Source organism: Salvelinus alpinus, chromosome 34, assembly GCF_045679555.1.
Source record: "Salvelinus alpinus chromosome 34, SLU_Salpinus.1, whole genome shotgun sequence".
NCBI lineage: Eukaryota > Metazoa > Chordata > Actinopteri > Salmoniformes > Salmonidae > Salvelinus > Salvelinus alpinus.
In genome coordinates this window covers 15,395,670-15,410,870 of record NC_092119.1, presented here as the reverse complement: position 1 = coordinate 15,410,870, position 15,201 = coordinate 15,395,670, and the positions used below count along the sequence as shown (strand labels likewise).

At 44.1% G+C, this 15,201-nt stretch overlaps 1 protein-coding gene across 5 annotated transcripts in view; it reads right to left on the bottom strand.

The window, feature by feature from the left end:
- The window catches only part of LOC139563600 (DNA (cytosine-5)-methyltransferase 3A-like), a 67,338-nt gene extending 57,743 nt beyond the window's left edge, over positions 1 to 9,595 (bottom strand). For all 5 annotated transcript variants that reach the window (XM_071382403.1, XM_071382406.1, XM_071382404.1 and 2 more), the window contains exons 1-3: positions 9,485 to 9,595; positions 7,732 to 7,939; positions 3,746 to 3,856 (exon numbers count right to left, since the gene is read on the bottom strand). In XM_071382403.1, coding sequence (XP_071238504.1) covers positions 3,746 to 3,856; positions 7,732 to 7,815 — 195 coding nt within the window. In that variant the 5' untranslated portion in view covers positions 7,816 to 7,939; positions 9,485 to 9,595. The remainder of the gene's footprint in view (positions 1 to 3,745; positions 3,857 to 7,731; positions 7,940 to 9,484) is intronic.
- Positions 9,596 to 15,201: the final 5,606 nt, after the last annotated feature.

Below are 15,201 nucleotides of genomic sequence, written 5' to 3'. Positions count from 1 at the left end.
GAGACAGACCGTGTGTGAGAGAGAGTGAGAGACAGAGAGTGTGTGTGTGAGAGAGAGTGACCGACAGTGTGTGAGAGAGAGTGAGAGACAGACCGTGTGTGAGAGAGAGTGAGAGACAGACAGTGTGTGAGAGAGAGTGAGAGAGACAGACAGTGTGTGAGAGAGAGTGAGAGACAGACAGTGTGTGAGAGAGAGTGAGAGACAGACAGTGTGTGAGAGAGAGTGAGAGACAGACAGTGTGTGAGAGAGAGTGAGAGAGACAGACAGTGTGTGAGAGAGAGTGAGAGACAGACCGTGTGTGAGAGAGAGTGAGAGACAGACAGTGTGTGAGAGAGAGTGAGAGACAGACAGTGTGTGAGAGAGAGTGAGAGACAGACAGTGTGTGAGAGAAAGTGAGAGACAGACAGTGTGTGAGAGAGAGTGAGAGACAGACAGTGTGTGAGAGAGAGTGAGAGACAGAGAGTGTGTGTGAGAGAGAGTGAGAGACAGACAGACAGTGTGTGAGAGAGAGTGAGAGACAGACAGTGTGTGAGAGAGAGTGAGAGACAGAGAGAGTGTGAGAGAGAGTGAGAGACAGAGAGAGTTTGAGAGAGAGTGAGAGACAGAGACAGAGAGAGTGTGAGAGAGTGTGAGAGACAGAGAGAGTGTGAGAGAGAGTGAGTAAGAGATACAACACTTTCTGTCAGCAGGGTGTTACACAACACTAGCCAATGACCTTTGACCCAGTGACCTACAACTGGCCCCTGCCAGAGGTCACAGTACATTAGGAAAGTATTCCGACCACTTGACTTTTTCCACATTTTGTTACGTTACAGCCATACTCTAAAATGTCTTAAATTAAAAAAAGTGAAGTGAAGAGTCAACAGTGAAGAGGCGACTCCGGGATGCTGGCCTTCTAGGCAGAGTTGCAAAGAAAAAGCCATATCTCAGACTGGCCAATAAAAAGAAAAGATTAAGATGGGCAAAAGAAGACAGACACTGGACAGAAGAACTCTGCCTAGAAGGCCAGCATCCCGGAGTCGCCTCTTCACTGTTGACGTTGAGACTGGTGTTTTACGGGTACTATTTAATGAAGCTGCCAGTTGAGGACTCGTGAGGTGTCTGTTTCTCAAACTAGATACTGTACTTGTCCTCTTCCTCAGTTGTGCACCGGGGCCTCCCACTCCTCTTTCTATTCTGGTTAGAGCCAGTTTGCGCTGTTCTGTGAAGGGAGTAGTAGACAGCGTTGTACAAGATCTTCAGTTTCTTGGCAATTTCTCGCATGGAATAACCTTCATTTCTCAGAAAAATAATAGACTGACAAGTTTAGGAAGAAAGGTCTTCATTTCTGGCCATTTTGAGCCTGCAATCGAACCCACAAATGCTGATGCTCCAGATACTCAACTAGTCTAAAGGCCAGTTTTATTGCTTCTTTAATCAGGACAACAGTTTTCAGCTGTGCTAACATGATTGCAAAAGGGTTTTATAATGATCAATTATAAAACCTTTTAAAATTATAAACTTGGATTAGCTAACACAACGTGCCATTGGAACACAGGAGTGATGGTTGCTGATAATGGGCGCTCTGTACACCTATGAGGTATTCCATAAAAAATGGATTGATGAGGTGAGATGAACTCCACTAGCTAATTGGTCAGTTTCAGTGAGATGAACTCCACTAGCTAATTGGTCAGTTTCAGTGAGATGAACTCCCCTGGCTAATTGGTCAGTTTCAGTGAGATGAACTCCACTAGCTAATTGGTCAGTTTCAGTGAGATGAACTCCACTAGCTAATTGGTCAGTTTCAGTGAGATGAACTCCACTAGCTAATTGGTCAGTTTCAGTGAGATGAACTCCACTAGCTAATTGGTCAGTTTCAGTGAGATGAACTCCACTGGCTAATTGGTCAGATTCAGTGTGATGAACACCCCTGGCTAATTAGTCAGTTTCAGTGAGATGAACTCCACTGGCTAATTGGTCAGTTTTAGTGAGATGAACTCCACTAGCTAATTGGTCAGTTTCAGTGAGATGAACTCCACTAGCTAATTGGTCAGTTTCAGTGAGATGAACTCCACTAGCTAATTGGTCAGTTTCAGTGTGATGAACACCCCTGGCTAATTGGTCAGTTTCAGTGAGATGAACTCCACTAGCTAATTGGTCAGTTTCAGTGAGATGAACTCCACTAGCTAATTGGTCAGTTTCAGTGAGATGAACTACCCTGGCTAATTGGTCAGTTTCAGTGAGATGAACTCCACTAGCTAATTGGTCAGTTTCAGTGAGATGAACTCCACTAGCTAATTGGTCAGTTTCAGTGAGATGAACTCCACTGGCTAATTGGTCAGATTCAGTGTGATGAACACCCCTGGCTAATTAGTCAGTTTCAGTGAGATGAACTCCACTGGCTAATTGGTCAGTTTTAGTGAGATGAACTCCACTAGCTAATTGGTCAGTTTCAGTGAGATGAACTCCACTAGCTAATTGGTCAGTTTCAGTGAGATGAACTCCACTAGCTAATTGGTCAGTTTCAGTGTGATGAACACCCCTGGCTAATTGGTCAGTTTCAGTGAGATGAACTCCACTAGCTAATTGGTCAGTTTCAGTGAGATGAACTCCACTAGCTAATTGGTCAGTTTCAGTGAGATGAACTACCCTGGCTAATTGGTCAGTTTCAGTGAGATGAACTCCACTAGCTAATTGGTCAGTTTCAGTGAGATGAACTCCACTAGCTAATTGGTCAGTTTCAGTGAGATGAACTCCACTAGCTAATTGGTCAGTTTCAGTGAGATGAACTACCCTGGCTAATTGGTCAGTTTCAGTGAGATGAACTCCACTAGCTAATTGGTCAGTTTCAGTGAGATAAACTCCACTAGCTAATTGGTCAGTTTCAGTGAGATGAACTCCACTAGCTAATTGGTCAGTTTCAGTGAGATGAACTACCCTGGCTAATTGGTCAGTTTCAGTGAGATGAACTCCACTAGCTAATTGGTCAGTTTCAGTGAGATGAACTCCACTAGCTAATTGGTCAGTTTCAGTGAGATGAACTCCACTAGCTAATTGGTCAGTTTCAGTGAGATGAACTACCCTGGCTAATTGGTCAGTTTCAGTGAGATGAACTCCACTAGCTAATTGGTCAGTTTCAGTGAGATGAACTCCACTAGCTAATTGGTCAGTTTCAGTGAGATGAACACCCCTGGCTAATTGGTCAGTTTCAGTGAGATGAACTCCACTAGCTAATTGGTCAGTTTCAGTGAGATGAACTCCACTAGCTAATTGGTCAGTTTCAGTGAGATGAACTCCACTAGCTAATTGGTCAGTTTCAGTGAGATGAACTGGTTGAAGTGCTTCCATTACCCATTTAGAGAAATTGCTAATTAATAAATTGACAACAGCCTATATGCCCTTCACCTATCTGTTTCATGTCTCAGGTAGTCCGTGAAAGCCAGCATGGATAAAATGCAATAATTAACTAATAATAGCCATATTCTAATAATTATCATGTGCCAACGTATCGCCTCGGTGAAACTGTAGAATTTAAATAATTGGATGATGAAACTCGCAAGAGAACAATTCCCAATGACAACTCTGTGATTCACAGCCTTCGACACAGTGTTTCCCCTATCACAAATGGTATATTCTGCTAGTTTTACAATAAACCTACAATGTGTGTGTAGCCTTCAGTTCTGCATGACACTGTTTCTGACACTGTTTGTTTATTGATGGGTTGAGAAAAAGTCCAATAAAGATATTATTACAATGATCTACTTACAGAGATGTGCTTGTGTTTTCTCCCAGCAGGCCGGCCCTCTTTACAGCTGGTGTTGCTTTTAGAGGATGTCTCGTCTGGTGCCAGCTCTGTGTCCAGTATCGTGCTCTCCCTCTATCAAACAATCACACAACACAATATTATCAATCTGTCAGAGCAGCTCACTGCACCTGTACATAGCCCATCTATAATTTAGCCCAAACAACTACCTCTTCCCCTACTGTATTTATTTATTTTGCTCCTTCGCACCCCATTGATTTCTATTTCTACTTTGCACATTCTTCCACTGCAAATATACCATTCCAGTGTTTTACTTGCTATATTGTATTTACCTCGCCACCATGGCCTTTTTTTTGCCTTTACCTCCCTTATCTCACCTCATTTGCTCACATTGTATATAGATTTATTTTTCTACTGTATTATTGACTGTATGTTTGTTTTACTCCATGTGTAACTCTGTGTTGTATGTGTCGAACTGCTTTGCTTTATCTTGGCCAGGTCGCAATTGTAAATGAGAACTTGTTCTCAACTTGCCTACCTGGTTAAATAAAGGGGACATTTGAAAAAAAATATGGGAAAAAAATATGAAGATTCAGGTAGAATCACAGTAGAATCAGGTAGAATCACAGTAGAATCAGGTATAATCGCAGTAGAATCAGGTAGAATCGCAGTAGAATCAGGAAGAATTGCAGTAGAATCAGGAAGAATCGCAGTAGAATCAGGTAGAATCGCAGTAGAATCAGGAAGAATCACAGTAGAATCAGGTAGAATCACAGTAAAATCAGATACAATCAAAGTAGAATCATGTAGAATCATTGTAGAATCAGGTATAATCGCAGTAGAATCAGGTAGAATCGCAGTAGAATCAGGAAGAATCACAGTAGAATCAGGTATAATCGCAGTAGAATCAGGTAGAACCACAGTAGAATCAGGAAGAATCACAGTAGAATCAGGTATAATCACAGTAGAATCAGGTATAATCACAGTAGAATCAGGTATAATCACAAGTTCATAAACCAACCATATTCAAAATGTGACATCAGTCCCCACAACTAGCTAATCTAATGTGTCAACTTTGACCCTAAAATTGTACCCTGAATTCCCTGTATAGCTCTACTGTAAACATTCCAAGTCTTCACAACCTCACATGAACAGTTTAGAATCGCAAGTTGACAGGAAATGCATAGTAAGCATCACCCATAGGATTGACAGGCAGTTTGAATGTGTAATGTGATTCTAATTGTAGTATAACAGTATACAGTATTTATCAATTCCAACTGTTGAACTTAAGGTCTCTCAATAGGTCTCCATCCTATTCCGCTTTAGGATGAAGACAATAGGACACATGGGATGTGAATGTCTCTTTGAGAGCGGGACAGCACAGAGCCTGACCTCACCCAGACACATACCCTAACGACACTGTTACAAAGACACTGTGTGTGTGTGTGTGTGTGTGTGTGTGTGTGTGTGTGTGTGTGTGTGTGTGTGTGTGTGTGTGTGTGTGTGTGTGTGTGTGTGTGTGTGTGTGTGTGTGTGTGTGTGTGTGTGTGGACCCCATCCAGCACATTGCCTTTGATTAATAAAACTGTGTCCACTCCGATGCAGCACCCCTGGGGTTTTCTGTCTACCCGATGCAGCACCCCTGGGGTTTCCTGTCTACCCCGATGCAGCACCCCTGGGGTTTTCTGTCCACCCGATGCAGCACCCCTGGGGTTTTCTGTCCACCCCGATGCAGCACCCCTGGGGTTTCCTGTCTACCCCGATGCAGCACCCCTGGGGTTTTCTGTCCACCCGATGCAGCACCCCTGGGGTTTTCTGTCCACCCCGATGCAGCACCCCTGGGGTTTTCTGTCTACCCGATGCAGCACCCCTGGGGTTTTCTGTCCACCCCGATGCAGCACCCCTGGGGTTTTCTGTCTACCCGATGCAGCACCCTTGGGGTTTTCTGTCTACCCGATGCAGCACCCCTGGGGTTTTCTGTCTACCCCGATGCAGCACCCCTGGGGTTTTCTGTCTACCCCGATGCAGCACCCCTGGGGTTTTCTGTCCACCCCGATGCAGCACCCCTGGGGTTTTCTGTCTACCCCGATGCAGCACCCCTGGGGTTTTCTGTCTACCCCGATGCAGTACCCCTGGGGTTGATGGAACATATGATAATACTAATGTAGTTGCTTCTATAAAACGTCTCAGACTGCTGATTTAGGATCTGTTTTGCCTTTTAGATGATAATGAATAAGGTGATATGGACCTGGGGGACCTGATCCTCGATCAGCACTCCTCCTACTCTAACTAAGACTATTTTATGAATACAGGCCACCGGGGTTCAATATTGACTGAAAAACATGTACTGACTGAGTATCTTACTGAGTCTGTTGTGGGGCTATGAAGGGAGACAAGCCTGAACAATTAATTGAGGCAGATCAAATCCTGCTTAGCAACCAGCTATAAGCATCACGAGGTGGGAGCTACTGGGAGCTGCCGATGACAAACAGCCTGGACTTTTTAAAGGCAGTCTTATAAGCAGTCATATTATGGAGGCACATTATTGGTAGTAAATCTACGGTAGTATCTAGTACGTGGATCCACTGACCTAAAATCATTCACATAATCTTCTAAATCCAATCTCCTCCTTATATAAGATTAATACGATTATCTGACTGTACATTTTCATTATCTGCTGTTTATTTCTCCAGTAGTGATTTCCCTTCTCCTTTCTAGAGCGACGTCCCAAATGGCACCCTATTCCCTACAAAGTGCAAAGAACAATATGGGCCCTGGTCAACAGTAGTGCACTACAGTATATAGAGAATAGAATGCCATTTGGGACAAACTACTAGTGCCTGGTTTAGCCTGGCTCCACCACAGGAGTATTGGTACTGCGTGGCCCCTCCGAGTGCTACTCTATCCAGGATGAGCAGTCACCAACCCCCATGTCACCAAATTATACAAATCAAGGAGCGTGGAAACGAGGTAACCGCAAGGGCAGAATTCTAGAATACGTCATGTTTTATATGCAGCCCTAAATCATGCTTCGTTTGGAGACACCGACAGTCCGCCACTACAGGCACATTCAGTGCTGTCGGATTCCATGGACATGTCGCCTTCTATCGTATTGTCAAAATCCACCACATTTTCAATGAAACACAACATACCATTATTATAACACATGACTAATAGACATGGAAAAAATAGATGACATATAATACAAAAGACTATTTTGTTATTGCCTTTTGTGTGAACCCTATAACACACTCAGGCACTATTCGATATCTCCGGCACAATTTCTGTCGGCAGTCGGTTTATTTAAGGCAATGGTTGTTGCTTAGCAACAGGACTACATTGGGCGGGCAGTGTGATGGGAGAGCGTAGTAGAGGAGAGAGAAGAGAGGAAGAGAAAGAGAGGAGGATAAATGTCCCAGTATAACACATAGAGAGAGCAGTTTCAGCAGCAACTGGCTGGCTGGCACAGCATTAGATATAACAGCCAACGCCCCACGTAACAGTAAGAAAACACTGTCACCATTCTAACAGGCACAATGAGAGAGAACACAATCATTTTGTTATCAATAATGTAATGCAATTGATCAGATGTATTTATAAAGCCCCTTTCACGGCAGCAGTTGTTACTGTTGTTAATGTGGCTAATGGGTGTCTAACTTACAGTAACCCAGCATGACATGTTATGATGTTTATAGTATAACTGTGTAGAGTATAGATTCATATGAATCCTTACATACAATGGAAACATCTGGTGGGTGAACCTGCTTTATGTTTATTCTCGTATGGAAATTATGGAAATGGTAATCAATTACACAGTGGTTCAGATAAATAATGCAAAATAACTCAATGATAAGATCTCTGATCAATATGGGTATGACATGTTATAATAACATTGTAAAACAAAATGCTATAACGTAATAACACCGTAACAAAATGTTACAGTGTTTTAATGACAGTAGTTTTGCTTTACATAGCTGTTTGTTTCTTACCATTCTGTTCCCAGATGCATCACAGGTGTAGTCTAAGCTTTGGAATGCAGCGGTGTTGTTGGTGGCAACAGTGTTGGACGGCATTGCCAAGAGTGCAAATCGTACGGATGAATATTCTCAATGGAAAACAGAAGAAGCTTCAAAATATGAGAAATAAAATCAAAAGGAACAAAAAAAATGATGATCCTTCAATGAACCTTCGATGATCCTGCAAAAATGAAGAGCAAATGTAATCATGCTCGCTGAAAAACTGTCAATACAACTATTTATTATTATAATAGTATATATATTATTACATTGTTATTATTCCTTCGTTTTTGTGTTAAGTTGAACATGATTCTAGCCTATACCTACAGATGGGATTCAATGAATCTCAATCTCCCTACTATGCCTGCGGTGATCTGATCAGGCAAAAGTAGGGCCTACTAGGGTCATATTGTCAATGGCTTGTACTCCTGTTGTACCTTTACTAGTTAGAAAAACATTTTCAGCATGCTTAAATAGTGTCAGTTCTCTCTGGTTTCTCCCGTTTCTCTCACACAATATACCACAAGTGTAGGCCTGTAGGGCTATATGGCGTTATCGAATAAACTATTACCGGTATATATGCATTATGCATATAATAATCTATATGCAGATTAGATTTTCATTATAGCCCAACACCTGTGGTCAAACGAGACACGAGACACTCCTTTGCACAGACTGCTGGCTACATGCAAGGCCTAGCCTAGCCTCCTACCTCTCTGCCTATTGAGATCCATAGCTAGCCATGTGCACTTATAAATACAGTATCAATGTTGATGGTCAATGTTATACTTTTCATCGATTTTTCCCGAAGGCTTGTGATATAGGCCTAGTCTTGATATAGGCTAAACGTCCTTGGTGTTTTTTGTTATTGCCCCCATTTTCACTAGTTAGTACTACACTACCGTCTACCGATAACAGCCGGAGATAAAGTGCTCGAGCCACACTTTCACCCACGCGCACAGACAGACTTTCTGACACATTGATACAAATGTTGCATTAATGCGTCATTGAGAACATTTGAACGATAGTTAAAATCAATCTAAACATATTGGTAAATGTAGCCTATCACTGTCGTTCAAGTGTAAATGCATGTTTCCATTTGTTCGTGGGAAGAGAACAATGTTGCGGGAAATGATATTGCAGCAACAAAACGTGTTACTTTTTAAATATATATATATTAATTTTTTTGTGAATACAATGTCACCTACTGTTCCATTGTCAGCAAAAATTACAAATATGATGCATTATAACAATTCTGATTGAATTAACGACTTTATCTATGAACACATGGCTGGCGGTCTACTGCATTTGTCACTATTGCAGGCTTAAATTACCAAATTGTACACGTATTTGAAGGGGAAATCAGCATCTAACCCGGTGGGACTGTACCGCGTTTATAGGCCACAACCATTTGATGGACAAAACCCCGTTATTTTCAGACGGGCGTGTATTCTGTAGAAACAATCGCCTTTCTGTATGTACAAATACGCGGTCACCAAGTTCAACTGAGTATCGCAATGTCTAATCACAAGTCAGTCACCACATATCTGCAAAAGCACAAAAAGGAATACTGTTTCCCCCCACCAACACGATCGAGTGCAGCCAGTCTTCCTTCCGTTCTAAGGGATCTCACTGACTGTGTGTGTTCCGATAAAGGTTAGCCCTACAGAGGGTTTGGTAATAACGGGCTATGGTTTTTAAACGAGTGAATCACGGTGTTCATTACCCGTTTTGCCAAGTCCCAGGCCAGACCCTTTTTGTTGTCGCTTGCTCCCGGATCCTCCTTCTTCTTCTCTCCCCGTCCTCCACCACACCAGCCGGCCAGCACTCCGCCAGATGCTCCGCTCACACTGCAGGGGCCAGCGGACCGATAGTGTCTCCACTAGGTCCTAAAGGTAGTGGGGTAACGTCTGCTGCTTCACTGCCATTATGCCAGAATTTATACACAATATATTTAATTCTTGCTTCAAAATCTGGTTAAACTCAAATAATTGTCAATTTCTGTGTCAAATATTCAAATAGCCAAAAAGTTCAGAGTGTTGAAAATAGCATACATCAGACCACATAGCTGGCAATAGACCTACAAGTAGGCACCAGACAGGCAAATAGGCTGCAGGCCTATTTCACACTGGAGGCCCTAGGCCAAGGGTCAAACCTCTGGCCATAAACATGAACATAAACATATAAGAGAGAAATAAAACAATATTACCAAGAATTAATCAAACCCAATAGCTAAGAAATAGGCCTGCAGTCTGCACTGTGTTTATAGTGATTACATAATAATGAATCTTCTGGGAAGGCTTTCCACTAGATGTTGGAACATTGCTGTGGGCAATTGCTTCCATTCAGCCACAAGAGCATTTAGGCCTGGCTCGTAGTCGGCGTTCCAATTCATCCCAAAGGTGTTTGATGGGGTTGAGGTCAGGGCTCTGTACAGGCCAGTCAAGTTCTTCCACACCGATCTCGACAAACCATTTTTGGATGAACCTCGCTTGTGCACGGGGGCATTGTCATGCTGAAACAAGAAAAGGCCTTCCCCAAACTGTTGCCACAAAGTTGGAAGCACAGAATCATATAGGATGTCATTGTATGCTGTAGTGTTAAGATTTCTCTTCACTGGAACTAAGGGGCCCGAACCATAAAAAACAGCCCAGATCATTATTCCTCCTCCACCAAACTTTACAGTTGGCACTATGCATTCGGGCAGGTAGCGTTCTCCTGGCATCCGCCAAACCCAGATTTGTCCGTTGGACTGCCAGGTGGTGAAGCATGATTCATCACTTCAGAAAACGCATTTCCATTGCTCCAGAGTCCAATGGCAGCGAGCTTTACACCACTCCAGCTGACGCTTGGCATTGCGCATGGTGATCTAACATGCTGACCACACTGCCCGCGTCGCTTGTGCAAGCATTGCAAAATAAATGTACACATACATGTTATTCAATAATTTCACCCACACTGCTCGCGCGCGTCTGCCTAGCCAGGCGCCAAAATAGAACTTTGTTCTATTTGTGACGCTTGACACGCTGCAAGTCCGCCTTTCCCATCTCCTCATTAGTTTTTGGAAGCATATACCCACGTGGTGATTGAAAGATTAACTGAGGTCCACATGTAACGGATGTGAAATGGCTAGCTAGTTAGCGGGTACGCGCTAGTAGCGTTTCAATCAGTTACGTCACTTGCTCTGAAACCTAGAAGTAGTGTTGCCCCTTGCTCTGCAAGGGCCGTGGCTTTTGTGGAGCGATGGGTAACGACGCTTCGTGGGTGACTGTTGTTGATGTGTGCAGAAGGTCCCTGGTTCGCGCCCGTGTCGGGGCGAGGGGACGGTCTAAAGTTATACTGTTACACACACTCCAGTCCAGTTGTGGTGGTAATGCACCTTAAAGTTGGTTGCCAACCGCCATATAAAGTCCAAAGAAGAAGAAGAAGAAGCCTGAAGGAGGAGAGATTACTAGAAGCAAACTCAGTTTACCCTTTTATCTGTGGATGAATTGTCAGAGTAGAGAACCTTGTGCATTTCAGGTAAAATAACAACCCAATGTTTATATCCCAGGACAAATTAGCTATCAATAGCAAGCTAGCTAGCTAAATTGCCATAAATGTTTAATGCTTTTCGACCTGTCCCCAAATTAATAAAGTTTGTTCAGAGTTCATTTTGATATTTAAACCTGCGTGTACTGATCGAGTCTGGTACGGATGGACAAAATCAACATGCGCGCGATGGCACATGCGCGAGTGGTGTGGTCAGCATGTTAGGCTTGTGTGTGGCTACTCGGCCATGGAAACCCATTTCATGAAGCTCCCTACAAACAGTTATTGTGCTGACGTTGCTTCCAGAGGCAGTTTGGAACTTAGTAGTGAGTGTTGCAACCGAAGCTTCAGCACTCAACGTTTCCACTTGACAATAACAGCACTAACAGTTGACCGGGGCAGCTCTAGCAGGGCAGAAATTTGACAAACTGACTTGTTGGAAAGGTGGTATCCTATAACGGTTCCATGTTGAAAGTCACTGAGCTCTTCAGTAAGGCCAGATTACTGCCAGTGTTTGTCTATGGAGATTGCATGGCGTTGTGCTAGATTTGTGGCTGAAATAGCCTCTCTGTCCCGAGCAACGGGTGTGGCTGAAATAGCCGAATCCACTAATTTGAAGGGGTTTCCACATACTTTTGTATATTTCGTGTTCGTCCTGCCTGCTGCTTCAGAGTATGTCATTGTCAGGCGTATAGTGCCAGAGGCTCCAGAGGCTCTTACAAGCACAAACAGAACAAAACCCTGGGGATCACACAGGCTACAGATATTTAAGAGGGAGGAGGAATGGGAGGGGGAAGGGGGAGAGAGGGAGAGGGAAGGAGAGGAGGCGGAGAGAGGGGAAGGGAGACAGGGAGGAAGAGGGAGGGGAGAGAGGGGAGACAGGAAGGGGGAGGGAGAGAGATTGAGAGAGTGAGGGAGGGAGGGGTGAGAGACCGAGAAGTGAGGGGGGGCAGAGAGAGAAACAGAGAGAGATAGGGGAGTGAGAAAGAGAGGCAGAACGAGTGAGAGAAAGGGAGAGTGAGGGGAGAGGAGGGGGAAGAGGGGGGTGGAGGGAGGGGACGGGGAGAGGCAGTGAGTGGGAGGGGGAGAGGGGAGGGAGGGAGGGAGAAGGAAAAGAGAGAGATCCAGAAAGAGGGGGGGGGGGGGGGGGGGGGGCTGATGTGGTTCAGTGAGCTTGAAGCATGGCTGGGACCAGGAGCTCCTTACATCACATGACACCACACGTCTGTAGAGTAGACTGACTCTCTGTCTCTCTCGTCTGTAGACTGACTCTCTGTCTCTCTGTCTCTCTCGTCTGTAGACTGACTCTCTGTCTCTCTCGTCTGTAGACTGACTCTCTGTCTCTCTCGTCTGTAGACTGACTCTCTGTCTCTCTCGTCTGTAGACTGACTCTCTGTCTCTCTCGTCTGTAGACTGACTCTCTGTCTCTCTCGTCTGTAGACTGACTCTCTGTCTCTCTAGTCTGTAGACTGACTCTCTGTCTCTCTCGTCTGTAGACTGACTCTCTGTCTCTCTCGTCTGTAGACTGACTCTCTGTCTCTCTCGTCTGTAGACTGACTCTCTGTCTCTCTCGTCTGTAGACTGACTCTCTGTCTCTCTCGTCTGTAGACTGACTCTCTGTCTCTCTGTCTCTCTCGTCTGTAGACTGACTCTCTGTCTCTCTCTGGTCTGTAGAGTAGACTGACTCTCTGTCTCTCTGTCTCTCTCGTCTGTAGACTGACTCTCTGTCTCTCTGTCTCTCTCGTCTGTAGACTGACTCTCTGTCTCTCTCTGGTCTGTAGAGTAGACTGACTCTCTGTCTCTCTGTCTCTCTCGTCTGTAGACTGACTCTCTGTCTCTCTCGTCTGTAGAGTAGACTGACTCTCTGTCTCTCTGTCTCTCTCGTCTGTAGACTGACTCTCTGTCTCTCTCGTCTGTAGACTGACTCTCTGTCTCTCTCGTCTGTAGACTGACTCTCTGTCTCTCTCGTCTGTAGACTGACTCTCTGTCTCTCTCGTCTGTAGACTGACTCTCTGTCTCTCTCTGGTCTGTAGACTAGACTGACTCTCTGTCTCTCTGTCTCTCTCGTCTGTAGACTGACTCTCTGTCTCTCTCGTCTGTAGACTGACTCTCTGTCTCTCTCTGGTCTGTAGAGTAGACTGACTCTCTGTCTCTCTGTCTCTCTCGTCTGTAGACTGACTCTCTGTCTCTCTGTCTCTCTCGTCTGTAGAGTAGACTGACTCTCTGTCTCTCTGTCTCTCTCGTCTGTAGACTGACTCTCTGTCTCTCTCTGGTCTGTAGAGTAGACTGACTCTCTGTCTCTCTCGTCTGTAGACTGACTCTCTGTCTCTCGCTGGTCTGTAGAGTAAACTGAATCTCTCTGTCAATTCAATTCAAAGGGGTTTATTGGCATGGAAAACATATGTTTACATTGCCAAAGCAAGTGAAATAAATAATAAACAAAGTGAAATAAACAATCAAAAATGAACAGTAAACATTACACTCACAAAGGTTTCAAAGGAGTAGAGACATTTCAAATGTCATATTATGGCTATGTACAGTGTTATAACGATGTGCAAATAGTTAAAGTACAAAAAGGAAAATAAATCAACATAAATATGGGTTGTATTTACAATGCTGTTTGTTCTTCACTGGTTGTCCTTTTCTTGTGGCAACAGGTCACAAATCTTGCTGCCGTGATGGCACACTGTGGTATTTCACCCAGTAGATAGAGTATAGGAGTTGATCAAAATTGGATTTGTTTTGGAATTCTTTGTGGGTCTGTGTAATCTGAGGGGAATATGTGTCTCTAATATGGTCATACATTTGGCAGGAGGTTAGGAAGTGCATCTCAGTTTCCACCTCATTTTGTGGGCAGTGTGCACATAGCCTGTTTTCTCTTGAGAGCCAGGTCTGTCTCATCTGTAGAGTAGACTGAATCTCTCTGTCTCGTCTGTAGAGTAGACTGAATCTCTCTGTCTCGTCTGTAGAGTAGACTGAATCTCTTTGTCTCGTCTGTAGAGTAGACTGAATCTCTCTGTCCCTCTTGTCTGTAGAGTAGACTGAATCTCTCTGTCCCTCTCTTGTCTGTAGAGTAGACTGAATCTCTCTGTCTCATCTGTAGAGTAGACTGAATCTCTGTCCCTCTCTTGTCTGTAGAGTAGACTGAATCTCTCTGTCCCTCTCTTGTCTGTAGAGTAGACTGAATCTCTCTGTCTCATCTGTAGAGTAGACTGAATCTCTCTGTCCCTCTTGTCTGTAGAGTAGACTGAATCTCTCTGTCCCTCTTGTCTGTAGAGTAGACTGAATCTCTCTGTCTCATCTGTAGAGTAGACTGAATCTCTCTGTCCCTCTTGTCTGTAGAGTAGACTGAATCTCTCTGTCTCATCTGTAGAGTAGACTGAATCTCTCTGTCCCTCTCTTGTCTGTAGAGTAGACTGAATCTCTCTGTCCCTCTCTTGTCTGTAGAGTAGACTGAATCTCTCTGTCTCATCTGTAGAGTAGACTGAATCTCTCTGTCCCTCTTGTCTGTAGAGTAGACTGAATCTCTCTGTCCCTCTTGTCTGTAGAGTAGACTGAATCTCTCTGTCTCATCTGTAGAGTAGACTGAATCTCTCTGTCCCTCTCTCATCTGTAGAGTAGACTGAATCTCTCTGTCCCTCTCTTGTCTGTAGAGTAGACTGAATCTCTCTGTCTCATCTGTAGAGTAGACTGAATCTCTCTGTCTCATCTGTAGAGTAGACTGAATCTCTCTGTCTCATCTGTAGAGTAGACTGAATCTCTCTGTCCCTCTCTTGTCTGTAGAGTAGAATGAATCTCTCTGTCTCTCTTGTCTTTAGAGTAGACTGAATCTCTCTGTCTCATCTGTAGAGTAGACTGAATCTCTCTGTCTCATCTGTAGAGTAGACTGGATCTCTCTGTCCCTCTCTTGTC